The sequence below is a fragment of the Aedes aegypti genome, chromosome 2 (genome assembly GCF_002204515.2).
Source record: "Aedes aegypti strain LVP_AGWG chromosome 2, AaegL5.0 Primary Assembly, whole genome shotgun sequence".
NCBI lineage: Eukaryota > Metazoa > Arthropoda > Insecta > Diptera > Culicidae > Aedes > Aedes aegypti.
Genome location: NC_035108.1, coordinates 217,927,635 through 217,950,405, shown reverse-complemented (window position 1 = coordinate 217,950,405; position 22,771 = coordinate 217,927,635). Strand labels below are relative to the sequence as shown.

The window sequence follows — 22,771 nt, the reverse complement described above, 5'->3', positions numbered from 1 at the left end:
CATTTTTATGTGATTTGAAATCAGAAGAGCACACGAATTTTTGGTTTTGAGTCATTTAAAAAAAATAAGTCGCACCCTATGGCTGCAGACGGTGTAAAAAAAAACAGAAACTACCATGCTTATACTATTTGTAGAATTTAGACTTTTTGTAATGCAATGCATAAGCAAACAAATCTTTACTTACAAAACAAAAGTAGATTGAGAGACACCAATCACGCATAAAAAAATGGTTTAACATAAAATAATCAATTGATTTCTCCACGCGAAGGGTCACTCGATAAATGCTAGCTCGCTGATGAATGCAACGCTGTTTTACGGTTCTAGCACAAGACACTAATTATGTACTAATTGTCACAGCTCTACTAATGGCATTTTTCTCCCAATAATAAAGAAAAATTCCTTAATACGAGTTGATCCATTTGAGATCAAGAACTAATCTAACATAGCAAAAATTACAGTTCACGTAATGGCACCATTTTAACCACTTCAAACGAGTTTAAGGTCATTGTGGTTGACAAAAAGCGCGCATTAAACCGAATGTCACCTCAACAGCCAGTATATTTTAAGTTCAAGTTTAATAGCTACGAGCACATGACGATCTTAGATATTTACTGGCAGTTTAGGAAAGTGCGTGTTGTTGATCTTCCGGCGTCTCACGCCATAAAAGAATTGCAAAGAGAATATTCTCCATTAATATGCATATGATTGAGCTGATTAGTTTAACTCGAAGGCAATTTTCATTCCCGCTTTTCCATATCCAACGATTTTTCTCGTCAATCCGCATTTTACTAATGTGTTTGATATCACGTTGAGCAAATGCTCCTAGTCTAAAGCTTTCGGTCAGATCATTAATTTGCGAAAAAAAAAATATAAAAAAATTATATATCAACGAAAAATAAGCCGAATGTCCTAGCCAGCCGGTAGCATCACTCCTTCTCACAATCGAACGGTGCTCAGTTTGGCCAAGTGTGTCGCGAAATAAACATCTTCTCCTCAGTTGCTGTATGACCGGACAGTCGAGCGGTCGCACCACAGCAACAACAGTTGAGAAGTCGGGGAAAAAGACAATATACATCGATTCATGCGAAAAGACCTGCCGTAACTGCCGATGAGTTTGCAACGAATTTGTCGTGTATGTCTGTTACAACCTGTACAAATATAAAAGTGATAGTGAAAATATAGTTCAAAGAGTGAAAATTTATATTTTTCATGACAAAGTAGTCAATACATTCAATCAGACAAAATGGATTACAATTCCACGGGTACGTTTGGTGGACTAGAGAATTGGTATACATTCTTAGTGGATGATCTGGCAGACAAACGGACAGAGGAACTACCATTGCTTTATAGTCCAATGTGGCCCATATCGATTCTGCTGCTGTATTTTGGAGCAATTTATATCTGGGTACCAAAGTAAGCCCAAAGTGTGAACATGTCATGAATTGGAATGTAAACTAACTCCAATATCTTAATATCAACAGCTACATGAAAAATCGGAAACCTTTCGAGCTGAAGAACTTCATGATCGGCTACAACCTCTTCCAAGTGATAGCATGCTACTTATTAATTCGTCACTTCTTCAAACACGGCTGGACGTTTGACTATCTATATTCATGCAAATTGCCGGATTACTCCACCAATGCGAGTGCTGTAGGGTTCATGTATGGATCCTACTTCAACTATGTGATCAAGGCAATCGAACTGATTGAGACGGTTATGTTCGCACTGAGGAAGAAACAGAGCCAGATCAGTGTACTTCACGTTTATCACCATGCTTGCACATTTTCCATCGCGTGGATATTTGCAAAATATGTCGGAGGTAAGTTGACCGGCTTAACGAGTACGAAGACTCATATGCTTAAGGGTTTTGCTTGCTCTTTCTTTTCACCCTCACAGGAAGTATGTTGACATACACGATCATTGTCAACTCGACGGTGCACATGTTTATGTATTCCTATTACCTGGTGGCGATTTTCTCGAAACAATTGCCTTTCAAGTTAACTGCCGTCAAGAAATTCATCACGGTGTTCCAAATTGTAAGTGCATAGCCCGTCATTTATGGCACAAATATTGAGTTTTAATTATCTTCCATTGCGTTTCGATAGGTTCAGCTGTTGAGCATTTTGGTAAACGTTGGATTCGCTATGCGCAGTAGTTGCTCAATCCCCATGGTATTGGTGCTGATCTATTTGCCTTATATGGTGGTGTTGCTGTCGATGTTTTTCAACTTTTATTTTAGTACCTACAGGAAGGGTGGAAGATGTTTAACCAGTGGTAAACAAACTAGTCCTAGCATTATGCAAAAACACAAAGAGTTATAAACTAGACGAATGGTTTTTGAAATAATGGAACAAAAAGAACACCTTCATAGCTGGAAATTACTATCTTTATTAAGCCTAAAGACAGAAATATACATGAACAAATATCTTTCTCAATTATAAATCTCTAAAAGAAGAGACTCATAAGCACTACGGACAAATACAACGATTACTTATCCTGAACAATAGGGTGGCCCATACTTTCATGGTAAAAGCTCAATTTAAAAGTTCAACTTCCCCTAGAATATTTGGATGGTTTTAGGTCTTAAAATGCTACTGTGGAAATTCTGTCGAAAAGATCAAACCGGAAGAAATGCTCAGTGGAAGTTAGTATGGGTAAAATAGGCCAAATGTTTGCAGAGTTTTATTTGGGATCCCAAATTGTGTGTAATTTTTGAATCTTTTTACCGCTTCACAGTAGCTTTTAAGCGTGTCAAACTTCAAGTTCTGAAGTACCTTGAATTTGCCGGTGTCGTAAACGTTAATTACGATTCCACTATGGGAAATGTTTTAACTTTGACTCTTGGTCTGAAGGGTGAGAATGGGCCAAAACTTGTTCTTATTTCAAAAAAATGTCAGTTACTTTAACCCGATGTCATCCCCGCGAAGGGTTGAGAATGAGTTTATTTGCATTTACTTTTATTTGGATGAAGAAGAAATAAATTTTCAAAAATTGATTTTTATCATCCAAGTATAGGATGATTATTTCAAGTTAACACTTCATTCGTCGCGCTGTTGTATTTTGTACAACAGTGGTGAAAAAACCTCGCTTATCGTACACAACATCAGCGTGGTGGTTTTGACGGTGGCAAACCACGCGACGACTGAAAGGTTAAACTACGAGAGTTGTCCAACAAACAACTTCGACGTAAAGGCGAATTTCGTTCATTGTTCAATTGTTCTTCCGTTCAGTTTATCAGTGGTAGCCCTGAATTTCTATTGTCATAGATAGTTTGACAGCTGGGAATTTTGTCCGATTAGTAAAAGTCATTTACTTGGTGGGCTACAGTTTTAAAGTTCACTTCATGGCGAAATTTTCTCTCTTTCGCTCTTTAACAAAAAATGAAAATAATGATGCCAGTATCTGTCAACTTTGACAAGTAGTGGAACTGTTGTTTCGGATTTCCAAAAAAAGAGAATGGGAGCGATTTTTTATGATGTCACCGAGCAATTTGAGATGGCTATTGCAACGAACGAAAGCTGACTGTATCAATTTTTGACTCACACTCTCTCTAACGATGCTAAATACTTTCGTTGACCATTGGTATTAAACTGAGAGAGAGAGAGAGAAAGAGAGAGGGAGTGAGAGGCGAGCTCACAGATAACCAGTTTGTTTAATTTTCTTCATTATTTTTTTCTCATTCTCGAGTGCACAACGTTTCGAAGAAACGTTCTCCTGAAATTTTCAAATCTACAGCGATGGATTTTTTAAATATATTAATGCATTTCACAGGCCATAATAATGCTCTTTGTTAAGTAAAAAGACGAATTGATGTAATTGACCTTTTACGGATGATTTCATAATCGGCTTAGGTTTCGCGTTTTACAAACTTTTACAAATGGTAATGTGTTTCAACATGCTTTGTACATGCAATAATTTCCATTAAGATATAGTCGAACTCGAACTATCAATAGTTTTGCTGATGGATAACTTTGGACGCCAGTTCTCTAGCAAAATCTGTGTGAAATGCATAACCAAACGAATGTTATTGAAAAGTTAAAATAGGCAGACTTCTGTGGGCTGTACAATTGATGCGACTGTAGGAAAACATCTTACGAAAATAATGTTTAGAATGGACATGAGTAGCATTGAATTCGGAGATACTTGGCGGTACGTTTGGCGTAGCCGACTTTGGGTCAAGTGTGCCATAGAGGCAAGTAAGCCACCCCTGCTATGTATCAAAACGAGAAAATATAATTTCTTTTCCAATTTAACGATATGATCCTCTATAATTCTGAATACAATAACCAAATGTGATGAAAATTACTATATTTTTTCACATATTTTCATCGACTTTTGTGTAAACAACCAAATTTCAGTGATTTTTATAAGATTTCATCGTTTTTAAACAGCATGGCAAAAAGTAAATAATGGACGGTATATTGAGCAACTGTTCAAATACGTAAGTTGAAGTGGCATTTGAACGAAAAAAGTATTTATTTTTACATACGAAATCCAATTTGGGATAAGAGGAATAGCCGATATTTTTGCCCCTAAAGTGATTTTTTTCTCCATACATTCAATAATAACATACTTTTTTGGCATGTTTAGTATTTTTTTACTTATCTACATCAAGATTTTACCATTATTTACTGCTGATCCAGTGATGCTTATATAGGTAATATAAATAGAAAATGAAGAAACACGTATAGTTTCATTTAATATTTATTCGGTGGTCCCTTTGCCCCATATTGCTGAAAAAAATACGTTATTTTGGATGATATTTGAGATGCTTCAAAACAAAATCTTTTCGAATTTATTTTAATTTTCAATGGCACAGTGTTTATGGAAAGATAAGAAACTAATATCGTATTGGTGGTTTTGATAAGCTTTGGACAAACTTAGAGAACTATTTGTTTAAGTTGGCACACTTGCCCTAAATTCCGCTATGGACTTTTGGCTGAATGGATGCTTGTCCGAATTTTCTCCTTTTAAATGTTTATATATGCTTTTGTGTTATGCTGCTCCAATAATTGTTGATACTAAGCTGATAATAATGCAGTCCGAATTTACCTAAACATCGAAATGATAGTTAGGGTTGTTCCTTTTCTGTTTTGTAGCATTACGTCTCCATTGGAGCAGAGCCTACGTCTCAGCTTTTAAGTGTTCTAAGAGCATTTCAACACTTCTACACTGTTACTTCAATAGGGCCTATTAGATATGAGCGTTTTCTCTCCATCGATCCTCTCTTTCGCTAATAACTTCGCTAAATAAGATAAATCAGTAATATTTCCTGTTAATGAAGCAAGATATTGTCTTTCTTCATCCTATAGCACAAAAATATGTTACGAAAATAGAATCTCCAATAGACACATGTCACAGAAAAGTTTTCTCCAATAGACACATTCCACGCACATCTACATCAAGATATCTAAATTTCAAACTCTGAAATATTTCCAAAGTTATGCAGAACATGAGAGACAATAAGTTAAATTGTATGAACAACTTAAATTTGACTGAAAATACTATTAAAACATACTTGAAAGTTATTAAAAATTGAGACATTTACCAATATTTTTAGAAAAGTCCTGTATCATTGTTTTTTAAATGTCATATGACTTTATATATACAATATGTATACATTAATTAGAAGAGTATTTGATGACATTGTAATGAGCGAGTTTAATTGTTTCAAATGAATTCTTGATTCTTTGAAATCGTATTTTATCAAATAGTCGCATTACTAAAATTGCCAAATTTTTTGACATTGTAAAATAAATACTTCTTTTACTGCCCTTCTACACCTACTTGTCCCATGTTCTATGTAAACCTTATGGACCGCGGGACAAATATGCGTAGAACGGCAGTTTAGAACTCTCATATTTTGGATTCTCTTAGTACTCGTCTAGATACGTCTTTCCATAAAAAAGATCTAAAATCGGACCATTCTTCGAAAAGTTACTCTACACGGGTAGGAATCGGAATCCAAAAACATGACTCATGATATCATGATTCTAGTGTGTTTTCATCTTATGAAAATACACCATGATTTAGACTCATGATATCATTTAGACTCATGCCGTAACGCAACACACGCGTTAGGTTTTTGTTGCTGATTGCTCGGAATCATGATTCAAATGCCAAAAATGCTGAGTCGCGCATCCGTTTATGATCGACAAAATAAAAAAAAAGTTAAAATAACATACATTGAGATTCGAGCCAAGAACCTTCCGATTGTAAGCCACGTACTCTACCACTCAACCGCTTCGTCATCTTGAATTGTCATCTTGAACAATCTTGAATTCGCAAAATTATGGTGTCCCGTTACGTTAATTTAAACTGTAAATTTGCTGGACAAACCTACAGGTTTCAAAATGCTCGTTCTCAGCAACGCTCCAACCGATTTTCGAAACTTTTGTCTTTTAGTTGAAGGAACTAGTAGTCCAAGGGTTAGAGCCGCCCCACATAAACCGTCCCCATTATTGTGAGTTGCAAATATGTCTGTTTTTCTCGTTTTCCAAATCAAAAAGCTCAGGTTTTGAAGAGTTGGTTTGATTCCTCGATCTTGACGCTTGCTCCTGCGGGGGCGGGCGATGAGGGCAGGATCAAACATTTCGGGCGTCGGTCAAGTATTGAAATGAAGACGCGCCGTGGATCCTTAGTAGTGTTTGATCTATTGATCGCGTCGCTTGCTCTTGCGTGGGCGAGTAATGAACACTTGTTCAGGGTACAATGCGGTTATCGAAGTATATCGTGAATCCGATTAGGCAAGATTATATCATGGATCGCATCACCAACCACTGGTGACTCCCAGATCTTTACCTTATCCCACTAACCCAATATACTTTCCATGACAACTGTGGAGATGCAGAGGTGATCTCGGTCTCTAGTAACAACGGTTGTCTTACTAACATTCCTTCCCTTCCCCGATGACCGTAAGGACGTGGCCGGCGCCGTTATTGACTTTTGGCTCTCGATTTGTGCACATTGAAGAATGATAAGCTATTCCCAAGCCCCATTCATTAATCCCCTGTGCAACTTCGATTGTTCAGGTCAGCAACTACGGATTAGGTTTTGAATGGACTCGTTGGCTAGTGACCCAATCTTATCAAGCAGTGAAGGGATAGCCACAAACATGTTGGGGAATGGCTCCGATGTTAAACAACCTGGTTCTCTGGAAAGTCCGGAACATCCGTAAAAATGGTCAATTCATGAAAATAATCCTAGACAGCTACGTTTTTTTTGCAAGTTCATCAGAATTCCTTATTGTAGAACGTAATAGATTATTTGAATTTTTCATGGACCTGAGTGGTCATTATAACTGCCTCAGGATAATCCGGGACATCCGTAAAAATAGACATTCCGTGAAAATAAGCCTAGACCTTTGCATCCTTTTTCCAAACATAACAGAAATCATAATTATAAAACATAACGGATGATTTCGATTGTTCATGCCTATAACCATGGGCCACCATAAAGCCCTTAATAGGATCCGGAACAACCGTGAAATCGGTCATCTCGTGAAAATCAACCTACACAGCTAAAAAAATGTTGTAAATTTATGTTTATTTCCATGCACATAGGGAGCCGGATCTTATTCTTGGCACTTTTGATTCACTTCGGCAGTGGGGTTTTTTGAAAGGTACTGAGCTCATATTTGGTCACATTATGCGTCGTATCGAAGTGCTACTTATTGCAAAGTTTCAGCCAATTCGGCCGGGAAAACCTCCCATGCCAAAGTTAATCATGCAGATGCCCGAGAAAATTGTACCCCGTTTGGCATAAAGTCGTTTGGCATAAAGCCGTTTGGTATAAATACGTTTGGCATAATGGTCGTTTGGCATATGATTGAGTTAGAATGAATATCGGCATTTTCGAAGTTTTTACCGAGATCAACATCACTGAGCCCACAGCAACATTTTTTCGTAGTTTCTTAATAAGCGTGGTGGTCGTTCAAAGATAATCCAAGCTATGAATGTCAAAAATTGTAGTGACATTAGAGAGCATAGCTAAATAAAACTCGTGACGGGTCTGGTGGAAGATCTTTTCGGAATAATATTTTTTTCCACATCCCAGAACATAAAGTATCGTTGAGTTGTTGCGATATACATATTTGAAAATAGTAAATTGGCAAAGAAAGTTCACTGTTATTAATAAATGGAACGCACATATTTTGCTGCAGATCAAGCTCTGTCCCAGTTTGTACGTTACACTTGATGAAAATAACTTGGTAGAAGAAGGAAAAATGTATTTGCAAAATATCAAATATTGTATCTTATCCAAAGATCTATTATTGCAGCATAATGCAGTAATAGCCTATATACGAGAGCAGATCATTTTTAGTTTAAAATGTTTAGGGCTCTAACACTAAATATCTTCTCACAACATAACTCAAATGAAAAACACATTTTTGAAAGAAAATATATGTGGCAAAACTTTTGAACGATTCAATATAAATTTTAATTTTGAAAGTGTACATCAAAAACACTGTCAATTATCGAAAGGAGGGAAAATTTGTGATTGAAATAATATTTTTCCAGCATATCTTGAAAGGAGATCTTGTGTTTGCAAAAAAATATGTTGAATATTTACAGGTTCTAAAGTAATTATTATTCTAACAGCACATCTTGCAAGAATTGCGAAATATATAAATGATGAACATTTAGCTTGACTAAATAATAAAATTTAAAACTGTATAAATATAAAGAACAGCCTATTTTTAGAAGAAGGCAAAATTTATGATTATATCAAAAGAAGATTGGACGCCAAAAACTATTGCGGCATAATAAAACGAAAAAAACATCGAAAATTGCGTTCAGAATCATAGCTCTAGTCCTACTTTTCCCCGAATATCGTTTCTCTGAATGTCGGTTCCCCGAATGCCAGTTCCTAGAATGACTCGTTTTCCCGAAAAGTGATGCAGTTTAAATAGGTGCTATAATAGTCTTTAGTGGAAGGTGAACGAGCAAGAACGATAAGCAATCAAAAGAAGCAGGTATTCTGTCATCCTTGGCTATACACATGTTGGCAAAAATATTGAGGACGGTAAAACTCGAAAGAACCGCCAATTAAATAAAGAAGGGTGCATATTAGATGGCCAGTTCGTACACCACCCTGAAATGTTTAAAGTTACGACAAGTATGAGTGGCACAAACTTTTCGGGGAAGTGGACTTTTTTTTGAAGCGAGATATTCGGGGAACTGGTATTCGGGATACTGGCGTTCGGGGTAACGACATTCGGGGAACGGACATTACGGGAAAAGTAGCACAACCCATCAAAGTAACTGCAGTAATCAATATCTCTTTTCGCTGATAACTTGAGCAGATCAATGTTATAAATTGCCGCCATTATGTCAGTTGGGAACAACAAAATATCTAAAAAAATAAAGAAATCTTAAAAGAACAGCCTATGTATAAAAGAAGGTGAAATTTGTTTCAATTTCAAATCAACAGATAGTTTTTATGCCTTTAATTTGGTTACATCATATTTAAAAATAAATCCAATGTTTGAAAGAAGGGTAAATAAGTGCTAAATATATCAAAATCTTCAGTGCAAAAAATTATTCCAATAGTGGAACTCAAAAGAAAAATTTATATTTGAAAGAAGGGTAATTTCTGCATAAATTATGAAATATTTTTGACATTAACTTTCCTAATATACTTTAGTTTATTCAAGAGCATATGATTGTAGAATAAAGTGACATTTTGTACCAATTATTGTCAATTATTGACTCCACATTAAGCCTGATGTCATCAGAAAGATTCAATAGAAACGTAAAAACGAATCTCATCTTAAGAAATTCTTGGTTTCAAACTCAATATGCCAAACGACTATTATGCCAAACGACCGTTATGCCAAACGACTTTATGCCAAATGATTAATATGCCAAACGACTTTATGCCAAACGGCTTTATGCCAAACGACTTCATGCCAAATGACCTACCACCGCCCAAGAAGCTCTGCACTAGGGCGATTCAAAATTTTAAAAATGTTTGAAAATTGTTCTGTGAAATTTTCAGCTTTCTACGTGGTGATTTAAAGGTGGCCCAAAGACGAAGTAGGTTTATATGGAAAATATTATGGAGAAACTTAGAAAAATGTTCCAATCGCGTTAGTACTGTAATGTACGTACAAACTTATCATCCCATAATGAAAACTCATTCTTAAAATCTTGATGAAGAATGTTGCTAAAGGAAGAAATATTATGTTCTATTGTTCGTTTTGATGACGAATAGATTGTAGTGCAAATTTTAAACGTGTGGAAATAAATATTCACACCTCGGTTTATATGGCAGTTTAGTAGAAGCACGCACCTTGCATTCAATACACAATCCAACAGTGTGTGTTACATGTGCGTTACATGATGGTTTTGTAAGCCACAACATCATCCAATATATGGCAAACACGGTGGGAGAATATTATGGTGGGACAATATTTTTCAGGTGTGAGTCTATTGGATGGCAGAATCTCCAATATGATATGGAATTCGTTTTGATTTATTTTCATGATTTTTATCAACTGACCATTTTTACGGATATTTCGGATCGACACTAATTTAATGAACGATTATTTAAAAATTTCAGGTCACAGTGTCCACAATTCGGGGTTCAATCATTTCGTAAACTTTCATCAATTTCGATTAACATCAAAATGAAGTTCTCATCACTCAAATTATAGTTCCTTTACTTTTTTTGTTTAATGACTGAATAGCTAAATTCTGAAAATACAAACAACAGTTATCTTCTTCACCTTTAATGACAACCAAACACATATCAAATTATAGTCATCGAAATCTTCTGCTACACTCATTTCGACAAGACGTGCAGTTTGAAGCGTAAACTAGTGACACGCCTTCCAAACACCTATTTGCTCCTGTCAATGGATCACTATGTTAGGCAAGACACCATTCAAGCGCCGACAAATTCACTAAGATGTGGGGGAAATTCCGAGGAGGAAAAAAAAGCAGTGATGCACAAATCTACAGCATATCAGGGCTTCTCACACCTAATAAATAATTGGTTTATAACATAGTCGTTATGGACAGTATGAAGCAACAGAGGTTAATTTGGCAAATATGTTATGATTAGCGAAAAAACGGGTCATGGGTGCACTCATATCTTAGCGTGCAATAGGCGGCAGATTTCTTATGTTTAGTAGCTTAAGTTCAACCAATCAATCAAGTGTAAGCGTCCACTTGTAGCAGAAAGCGAATTAAATTTATGGGCTCATAAAACAATTGCTCATGACAGCAATTGAGTTGTACTGTAACACTTCAAAGTTTGTGACAGTAAAATAGAAAACGATTGAATTCTCAACGTTTCAAGGTTATCATGCAACTCTTTTAGCGTTTTAATGTCCTTGCAAAAAAGAGGAAATTGCACTTTTTTTTAAAAATGTTTTCTCTCGTAGAACAGACAAATTCAGGACACATATTTTTGATTGTGCACATCGAAGGATATAAGAACTAATTTTTGCAATGCACGCATTGAAAAAAGCTTTTCGTAACTTGTTATATACCGTTTTGACTCATATTCCGAAGATGGCACTGTTAGCTGTTAGTTGTTGGGAGTGCCGGTAAAAATGTTTGTTTCAACATGTTTAGTATTGTTTTTACGTAAAAGTATGGAACAAAATTTTGGTTCAAATGCCAAACACTGCGTTCATTCTGTCTCATATTCCGAACATCTTGATTCAAATTCCGACCAGCACGAATAAAACGTATTCAAATTTTAATTTCGCAAATAAATTTATTTGAGCTAGTCTTACTGACTTCGAAATAGTGAACCAGCACAATTCCCGAAGTATAAAATAAATTAAAAGACATTAAAATTAAATTGCAACTGAATGCCATTTTCAGGTGGTTTGATGACATATTTCAGCGAAACATATCAACCAAATAGCCATACAAAAAAATCGGAAATGTTCGGAATATGCGTCTGTCCGGAGTTTTAGACAAAACGGTACATGATATGAAATCGTTTCGTCTAAAATAAATGGTTTCATGGTTGATCTTGTATCATAGCTACATGTTCACCAAACTGATTTCTTCGCGGAGTCCAATGAAAAAAAGAGCAAGAATAACATATAGTATTTTTTGAAATTGTTTGTATGCAAATGCTTGATTTATGCACACTAGTGAAAGTTTTTTTTTATCACATGCAAAAACACCTAAAATTATACAAGCATATTAACTTACAACTTACTAACAACTTATAAGATACATATAGCAATTATTACTGTAACTTATTTGAAGCCTAGATACAAGTTCAAAAAAGATCCATCCTTTTTTTGTTTATCATTACGATGATCAATTACATGGCATGCTGAACCAGACGATTGAAAAAATCGAATGTATATCGGATTTTTTCACGCTAGGGATCAGTATTTGGTTTATATTTTTACAATCGGAAGGTTTCAAAATATTCTATCGGTGAAAATTTTCCCATATATTTTTTTCGGGCCCGCAGCCCTACCTATAAACTATTACAACCAATAGTTGCTAGCAATTAATCTACAGTATGGCCCATAAAAAAATGCGAAAATCGTCATATTATGTTTTATGGTAGTTTTGACATAGAAAATGTGAATGAAACATAAAAATTATTCATTACTTGTATTGTACAATCTGTTTAGACTCAGTTTTTCACTTTGGACATGATCTTTATCTGTTACTTTCACCTTACCAGAGAGGAATTGGAAACATACCTTCAAATTTTATCATTCGGACGTCGAGTTCAATATCTGTTTGATGAAAACTTCTAAAACATCAACGATGACGTCAGTTTCTTCGCAGGCCTTGTCTCTAGCATACGCCCATATCAAATGATAGAATTGGTTCATACCTAGGACATTGGAGATTTAAACATATTTTCGAAAAAACGGTTCATTTTGGAATGCTTTCATTGAACCTTCATATAAGTGTGATAAGCGGCTCCGTTTTGCTCAAAACCTATGAGCTAGTATTGATATAAGTTGTCTCTAACCGAAGGAACAAATTTCATCCCCAAAAATCTGTTATAGGCCTCCGTATTTATTTTTTATTCAACTTTAACAAAAAATGAAGGCATATCAAACCTATAAGACGCAAATGCTCTCAAAACTATGACTCTGGCAAAATATTTTATTGTGATCATGAAAAACAAGTTCTCTAAGAACTCTCCCATCCTCTGATACCAAACAAATTAAAATTTCAAACATTAAAGTGTGATTTTTGAAGGTGGAAAGTTTATCACCAGAGTATACGACAATCAGACGCTGTTTCTTGCTTTGTGCGGACAAAACCTTTGAGCTTCTTTGCTTTATTACATTATATGGGACAGTAAGAAAAATATGACAAAACTTGTCCTGGATAGCGAAGTTATGTCAGAATATACTACAATAATCATAAATTACATTCACTAACAAAAACAATGAAAATAACACTTGTGGATGCTAAATTCACGTTCAAACAATTTTCGATTTTTTTTATGGGCCATACTGTAATAAGTGCGCGAAGCGCGTAAGGTTGGTGAAGCTGAAGAAGTATAAAAAAATATTTGTACGGAACTAGGTATATAAAACATCTTTGTGCTGCATCGTTCGCCCCCTTCAAAAAAAAAAAAAAAAAAAAAAACACCAAACGGAGGGACAAGAACAGTTAAAAAAAAGTTAAATGTAACACTTATTAACAGAAAATCAAAACTTTGTCTTGAGAACAAGCTTTTGATCTTCAACAAAATTTTCAGGCCAACCATGTTGTATGCTGTATCAATATGGACTAGCAACTTGCAATACCGGAAACAAAACATTGAAGAGGATTCAAAATAAAATTTTGAAAATGATTCTGAAGCTCCCTCCCTGGTATAGTACTAATGAGTTACATAGAACATCCAGTTTTGAAACAAATGTCGAATAAAATTATTATTTACTAGTGGTCCCGGCAAACTTCGTCTTGCCATCAAGTAGGCTGTTGAAAACCGCTATGAATCGTCCCATACAAAATGACAGTTCCCTTCAGTCCCGTTTCTCCTACTTTCCCGGTGAACATCCTGAAACTTTTATACACACAAACACGTCGGAACCCTTGACGAACAAAATGGGGGAAGAATTATCCAAATCCGTTGCGCCGTTCGTGAGCCATTTCGTGACATACAAACATTATTCCATTTTTATTTATATAGATTTAGACAAAAAGTGTTGTAAGCGATGCAGTTATGTTATTAAAGCATTTTCTACTTTTAATAGCAGGTGAAAAATTCTGAGCTGCTACGGCAAATGAATGTTATGTGTTGTTAATAATTAGGGCCTTCCTTAGCCGAGTGGTTAGAGTCTGCGGCTACAAAGCACAGCCATGCTGAAGGATCTTTTCGTAATAGAAATTTCCTTGACTTCCCACGATATACGAATGCAAAAATGGCAAGTTTAGCAAAGAAAGCTATCAGGTAATGACTGTGGAGGTTGAGAGGCAGGCTCTGTCCCAGTGAGGACGTAATGCCAAGAAGAAAAATAACAATATCAATATAAGCTTAATTTATTTTTACCAAATTAGGATGTCTTTTAATGTTTGCTAACACCTGGATATAAGAAATGAATGTAATGTTTAAAATGATACTAATAAAAAAGCAAAATTTAGTTCAAAGAACATATAGGGAAAGTGTACCAGTTATGGCCATAGTGGTTCCCTATTTGGCCATATGTGATATTTAGAAAACTTTCATATTTTAAATCTTTTTGAATGTTTTAGCATCAAGATGTATCTTAAATCTTACCCGTACAACACACAAAAATTTTCAAAATTTAAAGACATTAAAGTTATCACGTATGGTGAAATAGGGAACCACTATGTCCATAACTGGTACACCTACCCTACACCTATCATATAAGACGGTTCACATCAGTCAAACTTTCTTCCTAAATCATTAGAATACAATCAGGCTGGCCAGTACATTGTTAGGTGTCGTACTAACGTCACCACAGCTGGTCGTGACTGCGAAGAACTCACTGAATGCCAAATTAAGCCCCAATTGCTTCCGATTGCTTCGAAAAGCCGACGTCGATGGCACGTCATCTCTTACTTTTTCTGCATAACTAATGATCAGCCGATTCATTGTGCCAGGTTGACGTTGACAATTTTATTGTCGGGCGATAAATCGACTCCCTCGCTGGGTTATTACTTTTACTTGAGATCATTTCGGTGTTATGTGGATATTTGCATTATCGGCGCTTTTCGTCGAGTTTTGGATTTTTCGATTGAGAACTTATTTTGGTTATTCTAGTTGACTCTGCTAATATTGATTCGCTGGTGATGAACTTTTAATTGGCAATTGCGCTTAGTGGGTATGAGTGGATAAATATGTGCCTCCTACTATTGTTTGCATTTGAGAGAAAATGAAGGTTAATTCAAATGGATAAAAATCTTAACAAACAAGGCTGTTAATATCACCTTGAAATGAGAATTGCTGTAAGTTAAGCAGCAGGTAATGAAACTAACGTTTGACATTTGCATTGAACTCGGGCTAGCATTGATAAGATCTTCATGCGACATAGGGTCTATCGTATTCTTATTGAATGCTTTTTGTCATCTCAAACGACCGAAGTAAACCGATGTCATTGCATGCTCAAATGCTAGAGATCTAAGGTAATGATTCGCTTAATCGCTACATGAGAAAAGGCTGATTATGGGGAATTCTATCAGCAACGGGAAATTGTGATTGGTGAAATAAGTAGAAACAATCACGACAAGAACGTTACGCAGATCATGCAAGCCATAGCAATAATAGATTCATGCATTCGGTTGTTAAGATCCGAAGCAATATTTTTTCACAGATTATACAGTAGGGCGGCTCAAATTGCAAAGAAAAGTTTAAATTTTATTTCGCATATCTTCCATATGAAAAAAGAGTTGTGCAAAATTTCCACCATTTTGGTGAGCATTTCAAGGTGGTCGTTGAAGACGTTAATGTGAAAATTTTTAGACGAAACTTAAATAACACTTCAAACATTGGTGCAAATGTCTTGTTAAACAAGATCAGTGTTAAGCTAATTTTGTTTGTGTTTTTGGCAAAAGTTTTGCAGGACTATAAAACTATATTCAGCTAAATAATAGCAACCAAATTGATAGATAATTCTTCGAAGAACGAGTTTTCGCTTTGAGATGATTTGGATTTGAATTTGAATTGGAATATTTTCTTTTGTTTATTGTTAATTCCATATAAACCTACAATGTCCTTAGGCTACCTTTAAATCATCACCGGAAATGCTGAAAATTCAACAGAACGCTTTTTCACCAAAAGGCTTGTAAGGAAGATATGAGAGATTGAATTTCCAAACTTTTTTGTCATTTGAACCGCTCTAATCGTACAGCTAAGCAATAAATTATTACTAGGGGAGATAATACTATACTTGACAACAATCTAAGTACAAAAAGGTTATTGTACTACGATCATCGACCGTATGTATCGACTTATCAATAGACCTATAGTATCCGTTTGCATGGTTTTCGCGAAAGACTCGCTGACGACGGTAGTAATTTAACTTGATTAGTCACTGACTTACCCGTGGCAAATGAATTCTTTACATGAGCGTCATGTACAGCACAATTCAATCAGCGACGTATTTGAATCGTTGAAGACAACTCTCTGCACCTATCGTATGCATCCAGGGAAAACGGAAAGCAAAATTATACTTTCACTTACCCTTGACAGTGCAACAATGGGAAATGTGCATTCAATTTTACCGGATTTATTGTTTGGGCGTAAAGCGTCAAACTATTTCACTGTTTTCAAAATTGTTTGAAGATGTTGAAATACTGTCACTTGCTCAATGCTTTTATAAAGATTCAGTGTCGTACATAGTTGTGAAATTTATCAATATGTCATTTTGATATCTATTTTCTTTTCCATAAAAATAGTAATTGGAACTTAATGCAGTGTGTTTGAATTTAAATTAATAGAATTGTCTACAAATATACACTTTCATAGTCATACTCTAATCAAAGGACTTCGAGAAATCCAAACGTAATTCGTACCCGAACATCAACAGAATGATAATATTGCATACTTACTGTACAACATTGCTTCTAGTGCAATATATTTTACGGGGAGCATAGTTGTTTACCTTAAGGTGAACATGAATTCATGTCATGTTTGAACATGGTTTATAAGCTTTTGTATGCAATTTATTTGAAAAATTCAAATTTCGAAACTCTCGATTTTAGAGAAAAATGTTAAATAAAGAAGTCGTAGCGAACCGTTTTGACTACAAGAAAAAATATACATTGAAAACATATTTTTTATAAATAATTCAATAATAAAACTTAAATTTTAAACTACACAAAAACTCGTCAAAATAAATGCGTTTTTAAACCATAATGATAACATCTCTAGAAGTAGCCATTTTCGAGTTATATCAAGTTCAATGCAAAAAATATTATTGTTATAATAAAATAGGCCATTTTCATTAGTTATTCACGATCATCTAGAATAATACGTTTTCGATAGTATAGGTCATATTATTCTCCACTTACTTATTTTTGTTGATGGAGAATCGCGAATAATTAATAAAAATGGCATATTCCATTATTTGATTTATAAATTTTTGCATTAAACTTGATATAATTCATAATGATTCAAAATAATTTTAAGAATCTAATTGTATCATCAGAACGTATTTATTTTGACAAAAACCAAAAATTTTGAAAATCGACCTAAAGTTGTTCTTAGAAAAACTTTTATATAAACAATTTTTCCATCATAAAACATTGCCCAAAATATCTGTTTACTATCAAGATTTTATGGTAAAAATTAAAAACATATTAAAAATGAGGTGTTTGTGTAATTTAAAAATTGAGTTCTATTATGATTTTGCATGGAATAAAATATAAAATATTTTTTCAGTGTATGTCAATTCTCAAAGCAATTCAAATGGAAGGACTTTATTTGACGAATGTTCTTCGGGATATTGTTCAATTGAATACCATAAAAACCATACTTGTGTTTGCATCTTCTAGAAACACTTCAACTTCAACTTTTAAGGGGTCGTCCATTAATTAGGTAAGGGTTTATGGGGGGAAGGGGGGGGGGGTTTGAGATTTCTTACGCGCCATACAAATTATTTTTAATTTTCATACAAAAAATCTTACTATGGGGGGAGGGGGGTCTTAAAACCGCCAAAATTGTCTTACGTAATTAATGGATCGCCCCTAATGAAGCAAACCCTCTAAGTTCCATTTTAATTAACGGGTATTATGTAAAATTTGAGAATGATTTCAATACCTTTATGTAAGGTAAGGGCAAGTTGAAACGGCTAGGGTAAGATGAAATGGAAAAGATTCATAGTGAATTTTCAAAATGATGTGAAATTTTATTATGGCAACATTAAGTTAACAGATGGAGCAAGCTTTTAGAGAATAAAAATCTGCTAATATTAATTTGCATCATATTCAAAACTTTGCATTTCATCTCGCCTCACCCGTTTCAACTTGCCCCGGTGTACCTTAATTGAAATAAAGAGCGTTTTTCTCTCCAAGAGAATTGCTCTCTGGAGTCCATAAACATGCCCCGGTATACCTTAATTGAAATAAAGAGCGTTTTTCTCTCCAAGAGAATTGCTCTCTGGAGTCCATAAACATGGGTGACATGATTCGATCGAAGATGGCGTCGAAATAGCAAGCACTCCGCGAGCGTGTTGTAAGGTTTTACGAAACGTATGGTAATCGTTGAAAAATGTTTACGGTAGACCATCTTCGAGACGAAAACGTGCACGCGAGTACAGTTTACCGGATTTTGGCATCCCTGAGCTTAAAGCGGTAGCGGCCGTCTGGCGAAGTTAATGACGAAGAAGGACAAGGAAGCGTTCCAGCGACAAGCCGGCAACACACCCCCCTCCCCCCCCCCCCCCCCCCCCCCGAAGTAAAATATAAGTTTAAGCATAAATTTGAAAAAAAAAGTTATGGTGTATATCGTCATATCGGACATCAATCAACAAGTGTACCAAGAAGAATGTCTTGAGAAAATTCTTCTGCCATTCTTAAAGGAGCATCATGCGGATGTGAAGTACGTCTACTGGCCGGTCAGGGCATTACGCCAAGAACACGCTGGAGAATCTTGAGCAGAAAATGGTACCTTCTTCTTCTTCTTGGCATTTACGTCCTCACTGGGACAGAGCCTGCTTATCAGCTAAGTGTTCTTATGACTGAGCACTTCCACAGTTATTAACTGAGAGCTTTCTTTGCCAAAGTTGAAATTTTCGCATTCGTATTTCGTGTGGCAGGTACGATGATACTCTATGCCCAGGGAAGTCATGAAAATTTTCTTTACGAAAAGATCCTGCACCGACCGGGAATCAACCCAGACACTTTCAGCATAGCTTTGCTTTGTAGCCGCGGACTCTAACCACTCGTCTAAGGAAGGTTCCGTAGAAAAAGATGCCTTTCTTTCGGCACGAAAGGAATCCGACCAACTTGCCCTAGTGCAGTCCCATTGAGGATTTTTTCAGCTTCCTCAGTACCCTAGTGTACAAAAATAATTGGCGAGCCAAAGATTCGAAGCAGTTAACCATGAGGATCCGGAATAGTGTCCGGAATATGGACGTCAGTGCCATCCAGCGCACTTGTGAGGGCATCGCTTCGTACGGCTGATCTGGGACCTTCTCCAGTATTATTTGACTTTTCTTTTGAAGAATATACATTATGTTTCTAATAAAAAAAACACTGTTTTTACTATATGACTGAGAAAAATCTCATTATTCATTATAAAGCAGCTGACATACATATTCTTGACGTTCACATTTTTTTTTTGCAAAACATAATTTTATATTGACAATGCTCTTAAAAATTTAAAAATGTTGAAGCTAAGGACATCGCAATACCAAAATGTGAAGTGAGATTCGATTTTTTTTATTATAGACGATGATTCTATACTCTTGATCCGTTGATGATGATCAACGTACTCGAAATCCTGCTTTGAAAATGTTATGGCATGATCTGCAGAAAGAAATCAAAAACATTTTTCAGAATTGCAAAATAAATATTTTTAAAATAAACCATTTCAATTGGACCCTTTTTTAATTATTTTAAATTAAAAAAAAAACGACGTTTAGAGCTAAGAATAAAATATTATTAACGAATAGCGCAAACTTGCCATTTGTTGACAAATGGGAAATTTTTATGGACTACTCTAAGTCAGATGACAAAATGTTGTACAGTATTGACCTGTCAGACTTGGAGTTCTAAATGTTAACCATAACCTTCACGACCATTTCCATTAATTATTTTCCAAACCATGAAGTTTGATATGTCGCATGAATGGTTCATACAGCATCGTGGAATTAGCTACTTCCGCCAGGAACATGTCCAGGTCAATCTTGAATGGTCGTTGAACTTTCTAATAGCCATTTTCACTAATTATTTGACAAATCATGAAGGTTGATATGTCGCATGAACAGTTTATACAGCATCGTGGAATTGGTCATTTCCGCCAGGACATTCGGATCATGTACGGAGTGACCAGGTCAATCCTGAATGGCCGTTGCTTTCTTATGACCATTTCCACTCAATCTTCTTAGGTGTGGCACGAACGGTTCTGATAAAATTGTTGGAATGGCCGCCTCTCTTGGAGAATCCGGAACATATCTGGCACAAGTAAACGGATTTTCGTATCAACAGGGGTCATAAACACTCAATTGTAAATTGTTGTAAATATTGACAGATTTTTAAGTTTAAAAATGTTGAAAGGCACCAGTCAAAAAGTAAAATGATTTAAAATTTCGTATTTCGGCAGAATACGGAATAACTTCGGAACCATAAGGTGAACCGGTTCCATTTTACGACCTGTGCTAATTGAGACAAATCTGGATCTCATGTCATTGATCCCGAAAAAATCGGTTGGAATATGATTTTTCAACAGCTGATTGAAGATTTGAAAGTCCTCAAAAACAGACGTTGGGTACACAAAGGTTAATAATTAACCTAAAGTCCAATACAATTTTATTGATAGATAAAAGCAAGCTGATCTGAAGTTAGCCAAAAGCATCATCAGGATTGTTGTCCGGTTTTCAAAATGAAAACGGGCGTATTTCAGATTTTCATCTATATCCGACTTTTTGCACATATGTATTGTGCCTTTTCAATGAATGAGTCATTCTAGTTGTATGTTGAAACGAGGACAATATACATATGTGTTCGAAACGTCGGATGTACGCGAAATTCTGTTTTGAGTTTTATTAAAGATTGAAAACCTTATACTCAAACATCAGTGTCACAATCGTACTTTCAAGAACGTTTCATAAAGTTCAACTTCAAGAACTTTTATTTCCAGCGATCTGAGGGAAGTTTAATGGTAGAAGAACCAAGGAATTCCAGCGGTCTAAAAAAACTAAATATCGTCGATCGGTAGAAAACAAACACCTTCATGGAAATGTTTAGTCAGTGTAATAACGTTACTCAATAGTAGATTGAAACGGTGAATTACAAATGATTACAGCATCTCAGCTAAACCGTAGGTGACACATAATTTTCAGTCACCACATAAGTTTAATGGCTACAGAACTAGTGAATCGGGTGATTGATTGATTCTAATCACGTCCAAGCATCTCAATTAGAATCGCATTTAGTGTGAGATTAGTTTACGACGCGCATTAGGTAAGACTAATTTGATGAATTCCGTGGAATGTGCGCCAAAACACATTAAAATTTGGTGATTTACATATGAGAATCGCTCATGAATTCAGTATCATTGTTAAGTGTCGGTTGTGATTTCAGATGATGAAAATTGGTTGATGAGACTTTGAATTCAGTCCAAGGGATTATCGAGGTGGCCATGAAACCAAACTTTTACTATGGTTTTCTAATTCGATATCGAGATACGTAATATCGAGTAAGGGAGAGTTGTCTGTACCGTTTTGTCTCAAATTCCGAACACTCAGTTTTTGTATAGCGATTTGGTTGAAATGTTTCGCTGAAATATGTCACCAAATAACAAGGAAATGGCAATCGATTGGAATTCAATTTTAACGTCTCCAATATAATTTATACCGCGGTATTAGTTATGATTCTCTAGTTTGACCAGTAGACCAAGCTCAGATAAATTTATTTGAGAAATTATTCATTTGAGAAATTATTCATTTGAATACGATTTATTCGTGCTGTTCGGAATTTTAATCAAGGTGTTCGGAATATAAGACAGAATGGACACAGTGCTCGGCATTTGAATTAAAATGTTGTTTGATACTTTTACGCAAAAACAACACTAAAAAAATTAAATCAACATTATTATTGGTACACCCAACAGCTAACAGTTAGACTTTGCGAAGAAATTAAAAATTACACAAATATCAGCCAAGTTATGCCAATCAGATGCATTTGAAGTCACTGTTGGCCTTAAGTGTTCGGAATATGAGCCAATACGGTATATCTTTTCGTTAGGTATGGACCGATGCATGAGTTCGCGAATTTTCGTTTGAGCGGTGCCAAATTCATTCGTTTCCATGGTTACTTAAATAAGACAGCACCGCTGAAACGTCTATGAGTGAACTGGTGCATTAGTTTATACAGCACTTAACTTAATTTAATTTACAAGCCTTTTGCCTTTTTTCATTCCATTTGTACTCAATTGGTCACCGCTGGTTTTGTTTTTTCTATGTAATAATATGAAGCTTGAGATAAGATACCTTTGAAGAAAGCATAGATAATTCTTTGAGCGCTTCGATAGACAAGAAATTGTATGAAATATGTTAATACTACCATTCAAATGTAGACCGAATATGTATAACTCATGAATATATTTTTTTATCTCAAAAATCTCAAAAGAAGTTTTT

General features: G+C 35.4%; 2 protein-coding genes across 3 annotated transcripts in view; one reads left to right on the top strand and one right to left on the bottom strand.

Annotated features, from left to right (window-relative positions):
• The window catches only part of LOC5575621 (oxysterol-binding protein-related protein 9), a 251,354-nt gene that overhangs the window by 125,029 nt on the left and 103,554 nt on the right, over positions 1-22,771 (bottom strand). The gene's annotated exons all lie outside the window — the stretch shown is intronic.
• Positions 887-2,327, top strand: LOC5575618 (elongation of very long chain fatty acids protein 4). The gene is made up of 4 exons (XM_021844003.1): positions 887-1,413; positions 1,482-1,819; positions 1,897-2,036; positions 2,106-2,327. The coding sequence occupies exons 1-4, from the start codon at positions 1,244-1,246 to the stop codon at positions 2,319-2,321; spliced, it is 864 nt and encodes a 287-aa protein (XP_021699695.1). The 5' UTR covers positions 887-1,243; the 3' UTR covers positions 2,322-2,327.

Excerpts from the sequence above, each read along its gene's own strand:
- LOC5575618 (XM_021844003.1), top strand. The coding sequence starts at position 1,244 with ATGGATTACAATTCCACGGGTACGTTTGGTGGACTAGAGAATTGGTAT. Across the intron at positions 1,414-1,481 it reads ATTTATATCTGGGTACCAAA|CTACATGAAAAATCGGAAAC; the intron begins GTAAGCCCAAAG and ends TAATATCAACAG. Across the intron at positions 1,820-1,896 it reads ATTTGCAAAATATGTCGGAG|GAAGTATGTTGACATACACG; the intron begins GTAAGTTGACCG and ends TCACCCTCACAG.